At 37.3% G+C, this 22,268-nt stretch overlaps 1 protein-coding gene across 1 annotated transcript; it reads left to right on the forward strand.

The window, feature by feature from the left end:
• The first annotated feature begins 16,246 nt into the window (after positions 1 to 16,246).
• LOC144963938 (uncharacterized) lies at positions 16,247 to 21,483 on the forward strand. Its single transcript, XM_078897884.1, has 2 exons — positions 16,247 to 16,288; positions 19,725 to 21,483. The coding sequence occupies exon 2, from the start codon at positions 19,752 to 19,754 to the stop codon at positions 20,961 to 20,963; it is 1,212 nt and encodes a 403-aa protein (XP_078754010.1). The 5' UTR covers positions 16,247 to 16,288; positions 19,725 to 19,751; the 3' UTR covers positions 20,964 to 21,483.
• The last annotated feature ends 785 nt before the right edge of the window (positions 21,484 to 22,268 follow it).

A 22,268-nucleotide genomic window follows, 5' to 3' on the forward strand; every position in this document is an offset into this window, starting at 1 on the left:
TAACAATTTATTTATAAAGAAAAAGGTTTTGTCCACTTAGAAGAATTGTTAGGTAGTTTTCTTTCTTAGTTGAATGCATCAAAAGATTGATCACAATCTCCTCCAGTTTCAAATTGATACTTACTTCGGACACAACTAGTATTGTAAACGTTCAATTAGGGAGTTTAATTAAAGATAGGTATCGCCCACCATTGATTGCAATGCTGTTTTGATGGGCCCAGTGTACCGGTGATTTTAAAATCGAGCTTGGCAAAATAAGAGAATATAATTCACTCACATCGAGACTTTACAGTCAAAATTAAAAACCAAAAGATTATTGCCTTCAAAAAAACTTTAAAACCAACTTTTCAAAACTCTCTGTCTTAAACTGTTTTGATATGTAAATGTTACTTTAATCTATAAACAAATGAAGCTAAGTTTAAGGACCAAAACATGGCGCCTCTTATGTGATATGACAATTTCCCAAAATGAGACAACACTTTAAACATTAGGCTGATTATCAAAACGATCCATTGCCATGCCTCACAGCGGTACTTTGTTGGGTAAACGAGATTTAACAATGATATTTAAACAATGTTAAAATGGGACAAAAAAGTGAAATTTCGGTTTGCATCTGTTTAATACCGGGTGTATCAAACTTAATGACCTTATGGAGATCTCAAATATCACAAAATTCGTAAAACATAAAATACATTCATTTACTAATAACGTTTTGGAACCATTCGGAAAACAGTTAGATATGTTTTAACAGAAAAAGCTCATCCACTAGTATGGTGAATTTATTTTTTGAAAAGATGTTCTAAATGACTCATTTGAGTCCCACATAGATATTTGTGTACTCTCGTGATGAAATGAAGTGTGGCTCTCTCACAAAGCTGCGGGTCAATAACCTTTACTAGATGTTCCACTCGATGCCTCAGTTCATGAAGACTCGGGCATCTTGAATCTGACATTTGGTCTTTTGAATAACCTCAAATGAAAAAATCCAGGTGAGTAGAAGTCGGGGCTGTCTCCTCGATAGAATTTCGAACTCTTGCCACATTTTTGTCAGTGCGTGCTCTTTTTAAGATGCTAACCATCTTCTTTGAATGGCATCCCGAGAGACAACCACTTTGCCTAAACCTTTCGCGCCATCTTCTGATAACCTTGGCAAACGATCGGTGATTTGAGATTGGGAATCACTGTTTTTTTATCCCTGTGGCCAGATTCATTTGCGCGCACCTGCCGATTTTATTACTGGGCAGATTTTATTCGTTGACGGCTCCAAAAATTCATCTAGATTTATGTTATTTCTACAAAACAGAAGTATAATAATTAAAACAGATGAGTGCTTGTTCGTAAGTTCGCAATAGCCTTTATTTCCGCACAAATATTGTGGGATCTCCACAAGTATAAAATAAAATAAAGATAATTTACCAGTAACATCAACAATAAAAAAAAATACTCATTGATGACGATAAATGACTTAAAAACTGAGAGAATGACATCAAAACACTAGCAAAATCCCATAAACTTACTGACAGTCATTGGTTATGCCCACACATAATTTTAGACATAAAAAAAAACACTTTAAAACGCATTGTTGAATATATAATAAGCATTTGTATTTGTGTATATCCGCGTATCTGCCTGTAAATAAAATTAATGTTAACGGAGTGTTTTTATGAAATGAATGAAAATAAGAATCATGTAACAGCTGTGACCAACCGTCTCAAATTGGTATTAAGTGTTAGTAAACAAACCTTGAAAACTTGAGTAGTTCAACATCTAAATCATGAACTTTGAGAAATGTTGAGAGAAACAATGCCGTTGAGCAGAAGTTAGATTATGTCTGCAATGCAATTCTGTAAGGAAAAAAAACAACTTTAAATGCGTTGAGACCAAACTTATGGTACCAGCATTCAAATCCACGTCCTTATGTTCCTAAGGCAATATATTTCATCACTCTAGATAGCGATGTCCAAATAGTGTATGTCGTCCACTGAACTTTCATTTGGCGCATGAGAGACTATAATTTATCTTCAACAACCCCCCCCCCCTCTCTCTCTCTCTCTCACACACACACACACACACATTCTCTCTCTCTCTCTCTCTCTCTCTCTCTCTCTCTCTCTCTCTCTCTCTCTCTCTCTCCCTCTCTCTCTCTCTCTCTCTCTATCTATCTCTCTCTCTTTCTTTCTTTCTTCCTCTCTATCTCAATCTCTCCGTGTGTATGGGTGTGGGCGTGTCTGTTAGTCTGTTAGCTGATATTTCAATAGGATGTCGCCTTTTGAACTCTCTTGCCAAACAAAACTCTAAATTATCTGCTTGTGTACTGGCTACTCCCGAATATTGTATTGTCGTAATCTTCTTGCTAATCTTTTTCCAATATTAATTGTTTCTTATATCAATTTCTCAACTAGAATCATGGCAATACGCTTCAAAAATCATGTAGTCACTTCCCTCGTAATGACGCGTGGTAACTTAATAACTGGCTTTAAACTATCGGAACAATGGCGGACGCCCTTATGAAATATTTCTCCGACGAGCATATAAAAGTGAATCCAGAGGAGAAAAACATTATAAATACGCTCATGTTTTTACTTTTATACATTCTGATCACATGACATATGAAAAGTTCTAGCCAGCACGAAGAATAAAAAATGCCGATGATCTTTGTTTAGAACCACGCTGCTTGCCATTGCTGTGCGACGTAACATCAGACTATTGAATCCAATTGCAAAAGCTGAAGCGTTTTGTCATTCCTAGTCCTGTTGTTTAGGAGGCAGCGTGGCTCAGCACTACGGTCTTTGTTTCGTACCCGAAACGTACCGAGTTCGATCTTCCGCCGCTGCGCTGTGTGGCAAGTCACCCCGCCCTAGTTCAACTTGCGGCGCTGTACTGCGGCTGACGCCTAGGTTATTCCAGTCTCCCCTTGGAATAGACCATAGAGACAAATTTTCCATATGGGATGACTAAAGGGAATTTCATTTTTATTTTTTTCAGTTGTACGGAGACATTATTTGCCTGCGCAGGTTGGTGCACATGGCACCATGAATGAACCCAAACATACTTCTGCTGTTGTGTGGTTGTTCGGATCCGTTGTGCAACTTAAGTTTGCCAGAGTCTGTCATCTTAGACCCAAACATGTTTTATCGGACTGCATTGATTTGGATTCTTGGGGAAAAAAATCATTTTTTTCCTTTACACAATTGATTGAAATTTCAGGATGTGTCGTTAGTCGTTTATCTACACAATTTCCTTTAAAGTTTTTTTTTTCTCCTTCAAATGTAATAATATTATTTCATCAACAAGCATTACACTTATATAATTACTCTCTTGATTTTAGTAAGTCAACGCGTCAATGTATAGACTATAAACCAAATCGTGTCTTTAACAAACAAAAAAAAAAGATAATTCTAATATTCATTCATTTCGTCTGCTGGCATTGTACTCGTGTTTATTTTATGCCATAACATACATTTACTAACAACTAGAGCGCAATGTCTTCTAAACGTGCTCAAAACGCCTTACAAGAGGCCCCTAGCCAACAGCAACACTAACATGTAGGAAGAGGCATGTCGCCTGATACTAGATATTACATAGACAACACTGTAAACGACCATGTACGCATTTTACATCTGAGTACGGTGAGAGAATGTGAGTAAAGAGCCTCGTCTTTCGATTCAACTATGCGCCGCTCAGGGCGGGGCTCGAAACCAGGGTGTTCCGACCCGAAGCCGAGTTTCATACCATAAGACCATTACCGATGAAGAGCAATGTTTGTTCCGCAAACAATACGCGATTCTAAATATCTTACAACCATGTTCAAGTAGACATATAAAAATGGTATAACTCAATTGTCCACTATACAGTAGATATTCAAATTTCAAAGATTCGAAATTATGTGTAAGTATGGAGAGTTGCAGGGGGTCCCGATAGCTCAGTTGGTAGAGCACTCGCTTCACAAGCAAAGGGGCCGAGATTGATCCCGGGTGCAGTCTAGATTTTTTTGTCCATCCAGCAGTGAATAGGTAGCTGGGTCTGTTAGATCTGTCGGAAAGTACTTTACGATAGAGTAGCGTCCTATCCAAAAGATAGCAAGCAAGTGCTACTGTCCGTTTCACGCTATAGATAAACTCCGCTCCATGGGCCTAATGGCTCTAAAGGACTACTTTTTTTTAATGGAGAGTTGCGAGTTCAAAATTGATTTCCGTAGAAATTTTAAGCTCTCCACATATATGGGTCCTAGTTTTCTCTCACTCTGGTTAAGTAATGTTATGCTAATCATATATTTTATACCAACTAATCAAGGATTTATACTACGTAAAGCAACTGTTTAATATCTAACCAGTTAACTGCCACACTGTGGAAACACACGTACTTAAAAATGTGGCGGGAAAATTCGTCATTCACATATCGATGGATTTAAATGACCCTCATCTTGGCAAAGCTCTCAAATCTGGGATCTCGCGAAGTCCCAGGGTTGAGAGTTATTTGCCAAGATGAAGGTCGTTTATATTCGATCGCTATTTGAAGGACTTGTTCTCTGACCAAATATTTAAATACAAGCGTGTTTTTTCCAAAGTACGGCAATTAACTGGTTATGTGCCCCAGGTCATTTGTTGTAAAATTGCGTGCTTTTCGTTACACATTAGTGTACGACCGATTAAAGATAGAATGTTTTATAAAATGCAGCAACGTGTTTCAATTTAAAAAAACAACAAAACAAAACAATATTCCAGGTGGGGAATACCTGTGTTATCACAAACATTATTCTTCCACCATAATTGCACATAATAGTATTGTTAAAGTTGGTCTTAAATGATTTGACCGGGGCTTAATTTCAATGTAATTGATTACAGTAATAAAATTTTGATTGGTACGTCCACGTAAGTGCACAGCCGGGCACTGGAATTATTAGAATGGCCTAATAAAAACAGCTGCAAAACACAGACAAATTATTGTCATTACGCTCGCGTTTTTTTCGCGGAAACAAAATTTAACAAAGCTACGTTCTTTCCATGGTCGTCCAAAGCTCGTATCTTAATATTACCACAAGTTGCCCCCCTGTAAGAACAGGCCGGTGAGAGTTACATCGTCAAGCCTTGGTCGACCAAGTAAAGGATGTATTCAAATGTCTTTTCACGTTCCTATTCATGTAGCTGTTATGTTTTTGACGGGACAACAGAGTAATATTGTGGAATCACTCAACTCAGACGCGTTAAGTGATTAAATTGAGAGAACGTTATAAATTTTGGACGGGCCTCCAGAGGAAACCAGGTGAAACTATTCAGGAATTGGCAGCTAGAATTCGCCAGAGCGCTGTCACATGAAAATCCCATCCTCGTCGCCAATGTTGTGTTTTTGACGGGAAACCAGAGTAATATTGTGGAATCTGATTTAGGCCATTTACGACTCATGTTTCTTATGACAACGGAGATGGTGTCATCTTTAGCGGATTCTCCAGGGATTACTCCGGGGTCAGTAGCTCGTAGCTGTTTTCCAATTGTAGAGATTGTAAACACTGTGTTGACATCTTCTCCATCTTCCTCTTTGTCAAAGACTGGGTCGGCACTTGCTGGAAGTCTGCTCAGTGCATCAGCATTGCCATGATGAGCTGTCTTACGATATTCAATTCTATAGTCATATTGATGATGGTCACAAGCCTGACTGTGCGAGGAGCGGAACATTAGGTAGCAGGAAGCTAAAAATAGGACAGAAGATACGGATAGGGACATGGAACATAAGGTCCATGTCATCTGGCAAGCTGCAAAACATCATTAAAGAGGCTGATGACAATGGAATAAGTTGCCTGGGTATCTCTGAGCATAGATGGGGAGGAAAAGGACACTTCACTCCTCTAAGTGGAGGAAGGGTCATTTACTCAGGAAAAGAGAAACCAGGACAAAGCGGGGTTGAAATATATATGAGTAAAGGAATAGCCGGAGCACTAATGGGTTACAATCCATACAACGACCGCATTATCTCTGTGCGTGTAAGAGGAGTAGGGCACAACCTTACGATCATACAAGTATATGCTCTGACATCAGTTGCGACAGAAGAAGAAAAGGATACCTTCTACGCATCACTCCAAAATGCTATTGACTCATGTGACAAATCAGACATAATGATAATCATGGGAGATTTCAACTCGAAGGTTGGTAGTAGGAAAGACGAACAGGAAAAAGGCATAGTAGGAGAGTATGGTCTAGAAGAAAGAAACAAAGAAGGAGAACAGCTGGTAGAATTTGCAATTGAAAACAACCTTGCCATTACAAACACCATGTTCCAGGTACACAAAAGAAGGCTATATACGTGGACCGCACCAAATGGGCAGACAAAGAACCAAATAGATTATATAATCATAAACAAGAGATGGAGAACATCAGTGACAGCGGCAAGAACCCTACCCGGTTCTGTGATAGCGATCATGAGATACTAATAGCAGACGTCAAAATCAGACTCAAGATTATCAAATCGCCTCCCAAACCAGTTCGGTATGACCTCTCCATGATACATTTCAACATCCAGTACAAACTTGAAGTTAAGAACAGTTTCAGTGCATTACAAGACATGGCAGAAGAGATGGAACCTGAAGAGTTGGCAGAAAAGATTGAGAATACTTTTAAAAGAGCAGCAGTGGAACACCTACCAAAAAGGTCATATAAGAAAAAAACATGGATAACAAACGAAACTCTTGAAGCCATGGAAACAAGGAAAAACATCAAGCAAAGGTATGGTCTACATTCTGACGAGTATAAAGAAACAAAAGCATATGTGAAGAAATTAACAAAACGGGACAAGACCGATTCATTAAAACAAAAACTCGATGACATAGAACTGGCAATGTATACCAATCAGACAAATAAAATGCACAAAGAAATCAACAACCTAACAAATGAGTTCAAACCACGCCTATCGACCATAAAAGATACCAACGGCACACCCCTAAACGACCCAGAAAAAATCGCAGATAGGTGGGCTGAATACTGTAAGGAAATGTACGATGGCAACGCAAACACATTGCCAATGATGGAACCAAATGGAGATGAACTACCACCCCTACGAAGCGAAGTAGAATGGGCAATTAAACAGCTTCCAACAGGCAAATCAGCAGGAAACGATGAAATATCGGGAGAAATGATCAAAGCTAGTGGAGACGAGGGGACTGCGTTATATCACACTCTTTGTAAAAAGATATGGCACGAAGAACGATGGCCAAATGAATGGACAAAGGCTGTATTTATACCAATCCCCAAAAAAGGAGACCTACAGCTATGCACAAATTACAGGACGATATCACTCATCAGCCATGCAAGTAAGATCTTACTGAAAATTATTTTGAAGAGATTAGAGAACGTGGTGAAGGAAGAAGTCAGCCAAACTCAAGCAGGCTTTAGACCAAACAGGGGAACAAGAGACCAAATATTTAATATCAGGACACTGATTGAAAAAAGCAGGGAGGCAAACATAGATCTACACATGTGCTTCATAGATTACAGCAAAGCGTTTGACTGCGTAAATCACGAACAAATAGTAACAACTTTGAAGAACTTAAACTGCCACTACAAAATAGTCAACCTCATAAACAATTTTTACCAACAACAGACAGCAACGGTTAGACTAGAATATGGACTTACAAAATGGTTCCCAATAAAGCGGGGAGTGAGGCAGGGGTGCATCCTTTCTCCTTCACTATTCAGGCTATACACCGAAACAATAATGCGTGATGTTATGACAGAAGAAAAAGATGAAGAGTACAGTGCCGTTAAGATAAATGGCAGGAAGATCTCTGACCTACGATATGCAGACGACACGGCGCTATTGTCAACAACATCAACAGGTCTCAACAAACTAGTAAAATCGGTAAAAAAAAAAAAAACATAGTGAAGACAAAGACCTATTATTAAACGCAAAGAAAACGAAAATAATGAGCACAGATAAAAGCAGCACTGCTCAGGTCGAAATAGAAGGAGAACAACTGGAAAATGTTACAAATTTCATTTACCTTGGAGCACAAATAGAAGCCAATGGAAACTCGGCACCAGATATCAGGAGAAGACTTGCAATTGCAAGCAACAAACTAAACAAAATGTTGGCAATCTGGAAGAGCGAGGAAGTCAGACTGAAAACGAAGATCCTAACATCCTGTATTTTTCCCACTGCAATATATGGATGCGAGACATGGTCTATAACCAAAGAATCAGAAAAGAGAATAACCGCCTTCGAAATGAAATGCTATAGAAAAATCTTACGCATCCCGTGGACAAACAAAGAAAGCAATGTAAACATCATGAAAACACTAGGACTAAAAAAGTCCCTGCTAATGTGTAAGATAAAAAAGCTGAAACTCAATTACTTTGGGCACCTGAAAAGACACGACACACTAGAGAGAGATGTACTGGAGGGCATGGCGGAGGGCAAAAGAGGCAGAGGAAGACCACAAAGAAGATGGCAACAGGATATACAGGAATGGCTCAACAACGGCGTAACGGAATGTGGCAGATGGGCACAAGACAGAGACTTCTTCCGAAGGACTGTGTGGGAGGCAACGTCCAAGTGATATGCCACAGAGAGAGAGAGAGAGAGAAAGAGTCATACTGACTTAGTGTCAAGGTCCATCTGGCTAGGCGGTTGGCATCCAAAGCAGGTACTGGTTTTCTTGGACCAAAGAGCGACAATCAAGGCTTGTGATCGGTGACGAGTATGAAATTGCGACCGTAAAGAAATTGATGAAATTTACTCAGCGCAAAAATTATTGATAACGCTTCCTTCTGAATCTGACTGTATCTTCGCTGAGTATTGTTCAAAATTTTAGAATCATTGGCAATCGGTCTTTCACTACCGTCTGAGAAATGATGGAATAATACGAATCCGTTTCCAACAATTGATGCGTCATGAGATATATCCACGTCGAGAGATGAATCAAAATGCACAAAAATTGTTTCGTCACAAAGAAGTCTCTTCACATGTTGAAAAGCTGTTTGTTCTTTCGCTGTCCATTTCCATTTAACGTCTTTCTTGGTTAACTGATAGAGGGGCTCTAAGATAGTTGAAAGATTTGGTAAGAATTTCAAATAAAATTGTGCTTGTCCTAAGAACGATTTTAGGCTCGATACATTGGTGGGTGGCAGCATTTTAGTGATTGCGTCAACTTTTGTACCTTTTGCAATGCCGTATTTTGATAGTAGATGACCCAAATACTCACACTGTTGTTCTGCGAAAGAACATTTTGGAGATTACAGCGAAGTCCCTTATCATGAAGGTGCTGTAATAAACTTCGCAGATTGTGTAAATGATCGGTGGCATCCTTGCCACTCACAGGGATATCGTCGATATAGACTGCGACACCTAGAAGATCATGAGTCAGTTGATCCATTATTTGTTGAAAATATCCGGGAGCTGAACTGATGCCAAAAGGTAGTCTGATGAACATTTCCATCTGCTTTTCTTGTCGTTCAACGAGTTGCTTCATGGGACAGCGTGGCTCAGCGGTATGGTCTTTGCTTCGTACCCGAAAGGTACCGAGTTCGACTACCCGCCGCGTTGTGTGGCCTTGAGCAAGTCACCTAGCCTTAGCTCACTTTGCGGCGCTGCATTGCGGCTGACGCCTGAATTATTCCAGTCTTCCCTTGGAATAGACCCTAAACAAAAATTTCCCCTTAGGGATGAATAAAGGGAATTTATTTATTATTTATTTTTATTTATTTATTTTATTTATTTATTGTTGTTCGATCTGTTGTTGTAATAGGGTGATGAGCTGGCAGGTTTCCGTACGTGGCGTGTTGACTTTTCGACTGACGTAACGAAACGCTCCGATAGGAAGATGCGCAGGATAAAGGTGAAAAATCCCCGTTGCCAATGTTATGTTTTTGAGTGATTCCAAAACATTATTCTGGTGTGCCATCAAAAACACAACAGTAGCCATCAGGGTTGGACTTGTTTTCTGAAAAATGACAATATTCACTAAGCGATGCCCGCGATATTGTGAAATGGATTTTTCTGTAAACGATCCTTATCAAGTTAGGACAAGAAATAGATTGGAAGCATAGGTATACATAACAGGACCAGCACAGGAAAGATTATAGCTCAGCACAAATAGATAAAGGAAAAATATGCTATTAAAAAGGGGATATAACAGCTTCAAAAAATAACAAAATACCAAAAACCGAACGTTTCGGGCTCAAAACCCTTCTTCAGCCAACAACAAAAACCAATAAAGACAAAAATACATTACTAAATTCCAGAAGACGACAGAGATATTTTAGGTCCTCTCTGTAGAAAAATTTTAAGCGTGCTTTGGGTGCTTCCATTATGGAAGTTATCTTTTGTGATTTTAGATTTAACATGCATGGATTTGAAGAATTGGCGTTATATTTATATTGTCAATGCAATTGGATACAATAGTCTGATTTCTCGTCGCCCAGCAACGGCGGCCATCGTGTTTCTAAACAAAGAAAATCGGTCTTTTTTATTCTTCATGCTGGCTAGAACGTTTCATATGTCTTGTGATCAGAATGTATAAAAGTTAAAACATGATCATATTTATGTTTTTCTCCTCTGGATACACTTTTGCGCTTGTCGGAAAAATATTTCAAACGGGCGTCCGCCATTGTTCCGATAGTTTAGAGCCAGTTACTAAGTAACACGCGTCGTTACGATTGAAGTGACGACATGACTGTTGAAGCGTATTATAGGAATAGTCGCATTTGTCCCCGTAATATGGGTCCTTGAACTCGGAAATCTGAGATGGTTGGAATTCAAAGTGAGAGGAATAAGGTTTGAATGCTCGGCCGAATAGACTGCCAAAACTAATTTTAAAAAGCTCCTCTCACTTTGGAAAACATACAGGAAACGGTGAACTACAGTAATGAAAACAGCAAAGATAGTCCTGATAAGAATATATTCCACATGCTCTGCACTAAATTTGGAATCAGTGCAGTGTAGCCTATGGGAATCTTTACATAAATCTAGTAATTCCTCCGATTCTTGGTATTCCGTTTGCTGTTTTACCGATCTTTCCACCTAACCTTGAGGGTAGAAGGATTGCAGCATTGCTTTTCAGTGCTGAAGTTACTGCGTGCTGAGATCCGCAAGTTTAGGAATTATTGAAACGTTGGAGACTGTAAAAGGTACTTGAATTAATACACTTGTCTTCGTTGAGTAAACGTTATTAGGAGTACGGTGTATTGACACAATGGAACAGAGAACAAAAGTGTTCCAATCTCCTTGGAAGTGTAAAATCAGCCCTCCGAGGACTGGATACATAATATGTACCTTGTGTAACTGATCCTCTGATTTTAAGGTGATGGCATCTTATTTTTTTTAGCCTAAATAAATATTGGTAGATATAAAGATCATCCATCCGCTATCTTTTAAGCCCCGTAATCATAAGAATCTACGTTTACATCCTGCTACTAAAATAGTTCTGAAAATGTTGATGCTTGAAGGTAATAATAGGTGATGATATGAACGCTTCAGTTCCATAAAATAACAATTTACACAATACATATTGCACTTTTACATATTATCTTCATTTGCCTTCATTTATTGAATTGATGCTTCCCTTTCCTATTGTTGAAAACAGTTATGACACCTTTTGATTCAATATGTAACCTATCCATCGTTTGTCCTCCGGAGGTCTGGTTACACACTTCCATGTAGTTTTAAACCGGAGGAGTGGAAGTTGCACGTCGCGGAATCTACTCCCCAATGTACCCTACACTACTGCAATACGTGACAATGCTATGAGCTGGGGCGGAGGGGGGGGGGTTAATTGCAAAAGTTGGCAGCAACATCTCTCCCTGTTTGCTACCCGCCGAGTCTCACGGGTGAGTCTACCTGCTACATGATTTTAGCCAGAATGATGTTCCTTTCCTTTGGAATTCTCAACCGGGCTGTCTAAGACTAACGGATTACAGTTCAAGTACACAATAGGAAAAAATAAGCATGTTTTTATGATGACAATGTCGTTGATGATGGTGATCTTGATAATGATAATGTTGAGAGAGATTGCCTTCGCAATTGGGGGTGTTGATGGTGGCTGCAATATTGATAAGGAAAAAGAAAATGACAATGGCGTTTTCGAAAAGGAGAGTGATATGTATAATATTTTGTAGTATTTTCTTTTAGTGATTGAGCACGAAATATACAGGATGTTCATTTGTATGTTTGTTGTTCATTCTCCCTAGTTTTAATACTGCTAATGTGTTTTCTGTCTTTTAGTAGTTGAATGGGAAGGTAATGAAATGTTCTAATAATGAAGATAAACAAGAATCAAAACCATATATTAAACTATATAGTTTGATGGTATGGGTCATCAACATTTTCTACCTCCAGTTAGTGTTGGATTTCCTGTAGAGGACATGGGCATTATATATGCATAACCCTGGTGTTTAACTACCATTAGAAATCATCATATAATCCATGGTAAAATTATAATATCTTATATACTGTATATAATGAACATTCATAGCTTTCATAATCATACTCCACATTATCATTATCACAAATGCACCACAAAAAATACAACATATTTTTTATGGAAAATTATACATCCGTCCATTGTTAGCTTGGTAATACGTTTTATCTATAAATTATTTTTCGTTTGAACTGGTTTCTAGTGGAATTGTATTAATTGTGATTGGAATGAAAGGTATTATTATTATTATTATTATTATTATTATCATCATCATCATCATCATCATCATCATCATCATCATCATCATCCTAATGATTATTGATATCATTATAACCATTATTATTATTATCATTGATATTAACATGATTTAATATTTTATGACTTTTTAAAGTCTTCTTTTTGTCTCAAAATAACACGGACTGCATCTACTCTATGAATGTAAATGTAAATGTGATTAAATCTGTTAAAACATTTCACCGATTAAACCATTAATTTATCTGTTTATCTATTCATTTCCATTCATGCAGTTATTGCCAGTAAAAAATTCCCATAAACTTAGATAATATCTAATTTAACGTTCGTTTAATGATATGCATCTCAAATTGTGATTATAATAAATCCAGCCCCGTAGTAAAATGGTTTAAAAGACTGGGAGTTAATGCTAACCATCAAATCAATTCTGCATACATGAGTTATCCTCATATGAGCAAATTAAAGCAATAAGCAAGCGTACCGTGTACAAAATAACTTGTGACATATATAATATAATAGTATATGCACTAAATTATACAAAGAGTAAGACCTAAAGCTATGTCGACAAAAGGGGGACACGATAGGTTATACAGTTCTCTAGAAGCGTTTTGACTTTAATGGTTGAGCGAATTTACAAATTCTACTCTTTTGCAGTTGGAAATTAAATGGCATATATTTTTAACATATTTCAGTACGCCAATTTATACATAAATTACTAGATTGTTAACGGCCAGGTACTCATTTCACACCTGAGTACGGTGAGAGAATGTGAGTAAAGAGTCGTTTCCAAATACTCAACTATGCGCCGAGCCAGGCTCGAACCCATGACCTTCCGATCCGAAAACGAGTGTCATACCACTAGACCACAAAGCCGCATAATTGAAAGGGACACGGTTGAAACATGTGCCTTATTGAGCAACATCATCAACAAGCAGGGTGGCACAGATGCAGATGTGAAGGCAAGAAAAGGAAAGGCTAAAGCGGAATGCCTTTGGTCCAATACCGTGCTCGTTCGATTCTAGCACGCAGAATTCCGGCACGTTCTGCAACACAACACGCACGAACTGGGTGACCGAATTTTATCTATATAATAAGTCGTTATCCAGCATCATGAGCAACTGATTTCGGCATGCTGAGATTCTAGCATGCTTTTTGGCTTCCCCAGAGAGCGTGATAAAATCAAGTGAGTTCTGTAATACGGGGTTTTAAAATGGTGTCAATCTGCACAAATATCAGGCTGTTTAACGCAAATGTCAAGTCAGTCTTATTGTTCGGGACAGAGACCTGGGGGACCACAGAGACGACTAAATGTATTAGTTTTATCAATAAATACTTCAGAAGAAACTTAAATATCCACTGGCTTTACACCATATGTAACACCCGAGGAACTAATAACCAGAATATCGACTCAAAGAGTTATCCTGAGGTTTTCTGACGAGTGATTTCCCTTGGTTTTCGCAAGGTTATAGCCCATGATAATAGCCTCCTACTAGTACACATCAGCTCCACATCATCATCACAACAACCACTACGACAACCACAACTACCACCACCACCACATCATCATCATTACTACAACTAGCACCACCACATCATTACCACTATCAACACTACAACAACAACCATCACCACTACTACTACAACCACCATCACCACATCATTATTACTACTATAACTACCACCACCACTACATCACCAACACAACTTCGACAATCCACTACCACCACCGCCACATCATCATCATCACTGCTATCACTACCACCACCACCAACACCACATCATCATCATCATCATCATCATCATCATCATTACATCATCACCACCACCACCACCACCACCATCATCATCATCATCATCATCATCATCATCATCATCATCATCATCATCAGTAACAACAGCACTGCAGCATCTCCATCATAACTGCTACCACAACCACAACCACCACCAGCTCCACATCATCATCACAATTATCGCTTCTGCAACCGCAACCACCGCATCATCAGCAATATTACAACCACCACCACCATCACCACATCATCATCAGTACCACCACTACTACAACCACCAACACTACTACAACCACCATCACCACATCATTATCACTACTACAACTACCAACGCCACCACCACATCATCATTACCATCACAACTTACATAACCCACCACATCTTCATCATCACAACCACATCATCATCACTACTACCACCACCAGCACCACCAGCATCAGCACCACCAACAACACAACCACCACAACTACATCATCATCACAACTACCAGCTGGTGCCCATCTCCTAGAGTGTCAGGTTCATTCTCATCTGGTATCCGAATCCCATAGTCCAGTTTCAATTCCCACTGATATCCTCTTCCCATAGTCCCAGGTTCACTCCCCACTGCTCCTACTTTCCATAACTTCGTCGGTTTTCGTCGACTTTCGTCGGGTTTCAGCGGGTCACGTAAAAAAAGTAATACCCCTTTTTTAGCGAAACCCGTCGAAACCGATAGTCTCAGGTTCACTCCTCACTTGTGCACACCTCCCTGAGTCTCAGGTTCACTTCCCACTGCTGCCTACTTCCCGTGACGCTGTCGGATATTGTCGGGTTTCGTCGTGTTTCGGCGTGTTTCGTAAAAATGAAACACCCTCCTCCTCCTCCCATAGTCCCAGGTACAATTCCCTGAGTCCCTGGTTCATTCCCATTGCTGCCCTCTTCCTATAAAATTGTCGGGTTTCGTCGGGTTTCGTCGGGTTTCATCGGATTTCGTAAAAAAGAAATACCCATTAGACAACGTAATATATCAAAATATCATCATGTGTAATAAACTCAAATGAATAGGAACAAGATTTCTCAACTTTTCATTATTTAATTTGTCACGGCTATGTAAAACAAGAACGAGAATAAATATTTAAAAAGTATTTTTAATAAAGCACAACTGTCATAGAATTCATATATCACAATTCAACCCTTCATTAAATTCACTCTTTCAACATTTACAAATAAGTGTTGTTACAAAGATCACGTTTTGATTACTAAAAGCAGCCATCTCAGGATTGAAATAAACTTCTTTATGCGCCTCGTTTTTCTTTTGGAAAAGTTTTTCATAAATCAAATTGTATCTATACAACTAAAGTTTTGATTATTGAAAAATAATTATTATAAAACTTGATATGAGCGACATGCGGGATTGCTGTGATGGTTCCTTTAATTTCTTGTTTTGAAATATGATGATAGATAATGATTATAATCTTACATGATTCGATCCTGGTAAAGTTAACATCAGGGGAAAATGAAAATGTGCAATCGTACTATTTGTAATCATAAAATTGATCATCTAAAATGAGTAAACATCATATTACTCAATTTGGTAACTGATGCATTGTGAAATTGTCAGACTCATGTCATAATCGATCTTTTGGTATCATCTTTCGGCAGTTTGAATTATTGGGATAACTGTTATTGTGATTTGGTGTGATCTCAATTTTAGGGTTGATTAAAAATCAATTGTATACAGTTTTCATCATGTGCTCACAATCAGCTTATTATACAATTATCTTACGGAATAAAATGCAATACCGATTTTAAAGATGACAGGTTCTCTTTTTTCATTAAACAAACTTTGGAAAATGCAACTGAAACGGTTAAGTAATGTGTCCGATTTGATCCAAAAGCGCAAAGGAAAATCGAGTGTTTTTTATCAATAGCGAGCTGAAGTACCGAACTCGTATTTTACGGGCCATTTGTTTATTTTTGAATTCTTATTTGTTTTTGTTTTGTTTTGTTTTTTTGTCTTTCTTTGGTCAGCCTTACAGATAGGGAATTTCTCATTTAAACTGCAGATGCACCTTCTGCCTGCTTTGGTTCTTCCTAGCTTCTAAGTCTTCTGAGTGATAAATAGAAATGTTCCAGAACGGAAATGGTTGTGGTCTCGATCCGTTTTATGGTGATATTCTCGAACCTCGACTCTAACGTGTGAAGAGAATAGATTTATGCAACCAATTTTATATTTAATGTGAAGAGCAATTCATTGCAAATTCATTGTCTTTTCTAGTTTGAGAAAAATTAGAATGAAAAGAAGATGCTCACGACGGTCAGCATGGTGTTGCGCATTTGATTTACTGTTAACATGCTCAATTTGACATCAGTGGTGTCAGTGTTTCCGATTAACTTCCTGCCTCTTGATTAACATGTGCAATTTCTGTAGAGTTCTGAGGTCAGTGGCTTTTTAAGAAGTATGGGTCATCTAAATCAATTGGTATAAGAAGAGAAGCTGTTAGAAGTTGTGGATTGTAAAAAATATTGTACAAAAATCGATATAACAGCTCCAAACAACCGAAAAACAAAATACGCGGAGCGTTTCGATATCAAAACAAACTTATAGAAAATCCCTTAAATCGTTAAATTCATCACTTTAAATCAAGACAATATGTTTGAAGCTTTTATTTCCATTTTTTCTACATCACGGAAGTAAACTTTTGTCAGCCAAACTGAACGGAGTATTTTGCCATTTCGTTGAAGTATTACAGAGTCTTAAACTAAACTCGATTGGATACATAAAACGTTAGTCCTGTCTATACTCCTATATGGATCTGAGACATGAAAGCTAACAGAAGAAGAAGAAAGTGATCAGGATGTCTTCCAAATTAAATGCATGAGAAGGATATTGAGAATAAGATAGCAACAACATGTATGGAATGATAGGATTTTGGAATTGGCAGAGGCAGATAAAGTGTGTGTGTGTGGTGATGAGAAGGAAAATGTAGAATGGGGTGGGCATGTTTTGAAAAGAGGGGAAAAGAACGATTCGGCTGTGGCATTGGGGTGGACTCCAGAGGGAAAGAGGGGGAAGAAATGCCCAAAACAACATGACACGGGATGGTGGAAAAGGAGAGGAACGAAATTGGATGGCATTCCTGGCAGAGGGCCAGGGATGTAGGCAAGGACGTATGATATGGAGGGGAAATGGCCAGGCCTTTTGCGCCTCCTAGGGCTGAGATTTAAGGTAAAGGTAGGAGGATATATCAGTGGCTCAATTAACACGTATGGGCCACATCTCAAACAGTAAGTTGTAATATTTGCAATCAGATTAAGGAGGGTGGTTTAAGAATATAACACCAACATTTAAGCATAACTCTGAGAATATGTAGATATAACTTGACAATGTGTTCAATTTTTCTTTAATTGCGTACCCTCCCCCTCCCCCCCTCTCTCTCTCTCTCTCTCTCTCTCTCTCTCTCTCTCTCTCTCTCTCTCTCTCTCTCTCTCTCTCCCTCTCTCTCTCTTCTTTTCGTAATTCAAATTTACGTATGCTTTCTAAGGATTTAAAAAATGTGTTCGTTTATCCCCTATGTTTTCTCAACCCTGGCTGCAAATAAACTATGATTTAGGTGGATTTTATCTACTGCTGTTCTTGCTTGTTTTTGTAAAGCCCTGTGAGGTCTCGGCATGAGCATCACGTGTATTATTCTTATTTCTATTCATCAGCTGCTGTAAAACACAAATTTGTTTAATTTTATGCCCAAATCGTCAATATAAGTTAGAATTTGACAATCAATTGATTAACTATTAGTTTAACATAAGTGTTGAGAGTCCCCATAACTCAATTAGTAGCGCATTCACTTCACTACGAAATGGACCCTTATGGATCCCAGGTGCCATATAGTTTTTTCCTCATTCCCCTGTCCAACTATTATTATTATTATTATCATTATTATTATTATTATTATTATTATTATTATTATTATATTATTATTATTATTATCATTATCTATTATATTATTATTATTATTATTATTATTATTATTATTATTATTATTATTATTATTATTATTATTATTGTTACAATTATTATTATTTTTATATATTTTATTATTATTATTATTATCATCATCATCAGTATTGTTATTATTATTATTATTATTATTATTATTATTATTATTATTATTATTATTATTATTATTATTATATTATTATTATTATTAGGATTATTATTATTATTATTATTATTATTTTTATTATTATTATTGTTACTACTACTACTACTACTACTACTACTACTACTACTACTACTACTACTACTACTACTACTACTACTACTACTACTATTACTACTACTACTACTCGCGCATTAAGCATCACCAAGTGATGGAAATGCGCGTTAGAAATGTCATGTATTACTACTACTACTACTATTACTACTACTTCTACTACTACTACTACTACTACTACTACTACTACTACTACTACTACTACTACTACTACTATACCACTACCACTCCTACTAACTACTACTACTACTACTACTACTACTACTATACTACTACTACTACTACTACTACTACTATTATTGTTATTATTATTATTATTGCTACTACTACTACCACCACTACTACTACTACTACTACTACTATTACTACTACTACTGCTACTACTACTACTATTACTACTGCTACTACTACTACAACTACTACTACTACTACTACTACTACTACTACTACTACTACTACTACTACTACTACTATCACTACTACTACTACCATTACTACTGCTGCTGCTGCTACTACTACTACTACTACTACTACTACTACTACTACTACTACTACTACTACTACTATTACTACTACTTACTATTTACATTACTACTTATTACTACTACTACTAGCTACTACTACTACTACACTACTACTACTACTACTACTACTATACTACTATCTACTACTACTACTACATTACTACTCTCTTCTACTACTACACTACTACTACTACTACTACTACTACTACTTACTACTACTACTACATTACTACTCTGACTACTACTACTCAAACTACTTACTACTACTACTACTACTACTACTACTACTACTACTACTACTACTACTACTACTACATAATAGACGTCATCATGTCAATGCACATCAGACTATGAAATGGCTAAATAATTATTGTCATTTCCAAAATAAATGGATATTAAACTTCGATAAAAAGGCAACAATTTAAAATATGATCTTCATTCCCAAACATTTATTCATCTGTTTTGATATAATCAACTTCTATTGTCTATTCCTTTGCTTATTCAGAATACTTTTTGGAGTATATTTGGAAAAATGGATGAAGATTTGAAATACTGGGATGTCAGCTTCCTGGATATTTTGTCAAACGATACTTTTACAATGGTATCAAATAATCCCAAAAGAACCCTTCTTGATAGTACAGCAGAATTCATAATTCGACTAGTTGTATATATTGTTCTTAGTGCTACCCTCAGTATATTCGGCATTGGAGCTAACATAACCAACATCATCGTCTTTTTTCGACAAGGTTTATTCTCGGGAGGAAGCACACTCAATCTCTTCTTTCTAACAGTGGCCGATTTAGGCGTAGTAGTCACAAACTTATTACACAGCATTGGTTTTTCTGTCATCATTGCAGACATTCAAGATCTGCCATTTGATCCATTTGCTATTTTATACTTGGTGGTTGGCTGGCCTCACACGATTTTCGTTTTGATAAACAGAATTTTGACAGCTTACATAGCATTTGAGAGATGTATGTGTGTAGTTTTGCCCTTTGGTGTTCAATCCTTGTTTACACAACGAAAATCGGTGGTTTACATTGCAATAATTTTTGCTTATACTTTTCTTAGTCATATTCCCATTTATCTTATTCATCGGCTTGAGTTCGAAAATCTAGAGGAATTAAATGATGAGGTGGTGAAAAATGTAACCATATTAGTTTTGACCTTTGGTCCAAATAGAGATATGTTACATGATATTGTGTACTACGCCAACTACTTTGTGGTTAGTTTTATATCTGTCATCACCGTATTGGTTTGCACTGTTGTGACCAGTACCAAAATCAATACGTCTAAGGAATGGCGTAAATCTGTAACTTATTCAATGTCAACGACACAAATATCTACCATAGCAACGGAAGATTACAGTACCAGTGTTTGCGAGCCTTCCATTTCGCTGAAGAATGATTTTTCAAGCAAGACTGAACAAACGAATGGGAAGAGAAAACAGGTAAAGCCGGCAATAGACAAAGAAGCAAGACTCGTCAAAATGATAGTATTCATATCTGTTATCTTCTTGGTATGCTATACACCAGAACTGATGTTGATTGTGATGAAGTTTTTAGACGACAGAATCCGAACAAATGGTCAATATCACCGACTGGCCCATCTTATGTACTCCATAGTATTCGTGATGGCCACAGTTAACTCGAGCATCAATATATTTGTTTTCTACACTATGAGCTCAAAGTATCGGGCTGTGTTCCTTGCCACCTTTGGTAGGAAAAAAGCAATTAATAAATAACATGAGTAAGAGATGTTCCGTACCCAAACCCTTTTTCTGAAAATGTCAAAAAGTACATCTCTCCTTTTTCTCTTTTTAAAATTGTTTGTTTGTTTCTTTTTTGTTTTTGTTTTTGTTTTTGTTTTTGTTTGTTTTGTTTTGTTTTTTTTTTGTTTCGTCTACTTCATCTTCATAGACGTCAAAGCAAATTGAACACCAAATGTGACATATCGTCTCACAACAATAATATTCGGGGTAAACCTAGTACTTATTAAAGCAATGGATGTCAAAGCAAATTGAACACCAAATGTGACATCATATTGTCTAACAACATTAATGTTTTTTTTGCGCAAACCAGGTGCCAAAAAGTAATAGATACGCGTCAAGGCAAATTGAACACCAAATATGACATAATATCATGTCAAGACCGTAATTGGTCGGGGTAAACGAGATGAATAACAGTAATTTTGAAGTAAAAGTTAACAGATATATAAGATATTAGTTTTTGTCTTTTGTCTTCAAATAAAGCATGTAAACTAGACACCCGAGTTTTGTATATTTGAATTTAAAATCTATAAAATCTGAATCGCACTGACATAATACTGTTTTAGCGCGGAGGGTAAAAAAAATAATTTTACAACAACAAAAATTGGGTTACATGGAATGCTTAACCAACATTGACAATTGTACCGTTTAATTTTGTTTTAAAGTAAAGAACAATAATGTGTCAACACATCATGCAGTCAACATTCGGGTCAAAAATAATAATTTTAAGACCCCAAAAAATTGGGTTACATCGAATGCTTAACCAGCACTGAGAATTTTACCTTTTAATTTGGTTTTAAAGTAAAGCACAACTATGTGTCAACACATCATGCAGTAAACATGCCTTTTAAAGGTGATGTTTGGAGAGCGTCACCTTGCTCATGGACCACTGTTTATTTAGTGAATCAATGGATCTGTCATTCTAACCCATTATTGCTCTTGAGATTATATCCTTGCCAGGGTCACATGAGCAATGACCAAAAGGCATCCGATTCCTTATTGCCCTTTAGATTTATGGCCTTATGGGGTCACATGATCAATGACTAAAGGGCCTGTTCTGACGGGCCACTTGTTTGCAGCGCCAATGTCTCGTCGCTACAAAAAATGACCTGTTTGAGCAAGGCTTGACTTTTTCATCCATCAGCTTTACTTTTATACAATGTATATTAATAAGTTAAAGATAGGATAAACGACCTGGACTGAACGTAAAGATATGCGGTACCTGCATCCATGATGATGATGATGATGATGATGATGATGATGATGATGATGATGATGATG

The sequence above is a fragment of the Berghia stephanieae genome, chromosome 1, assembly GCF_034508935.2.
Source record: "Berghia stephanieae isolate SIO BIC M18660-M18661 chromosome 1, UCSD_Bste_1.3, whole genome shotgun sequence".
Taxonomy (NCBI): Eukaryota; Metazoa; Mollusca; class Gastropoda; order Nudibranchia; family Aeolidiidae; genus Berghia; species Berghia stephanieae.

Coding starts and splice junctions, on each gene's coding strand:
- LOC144963938 (XM_078897884.1), top strand. CDS start 19,752: ATGGATGAAGATTTGAAATACTGGGATGTCAGCTTCCTGGATATTTTG.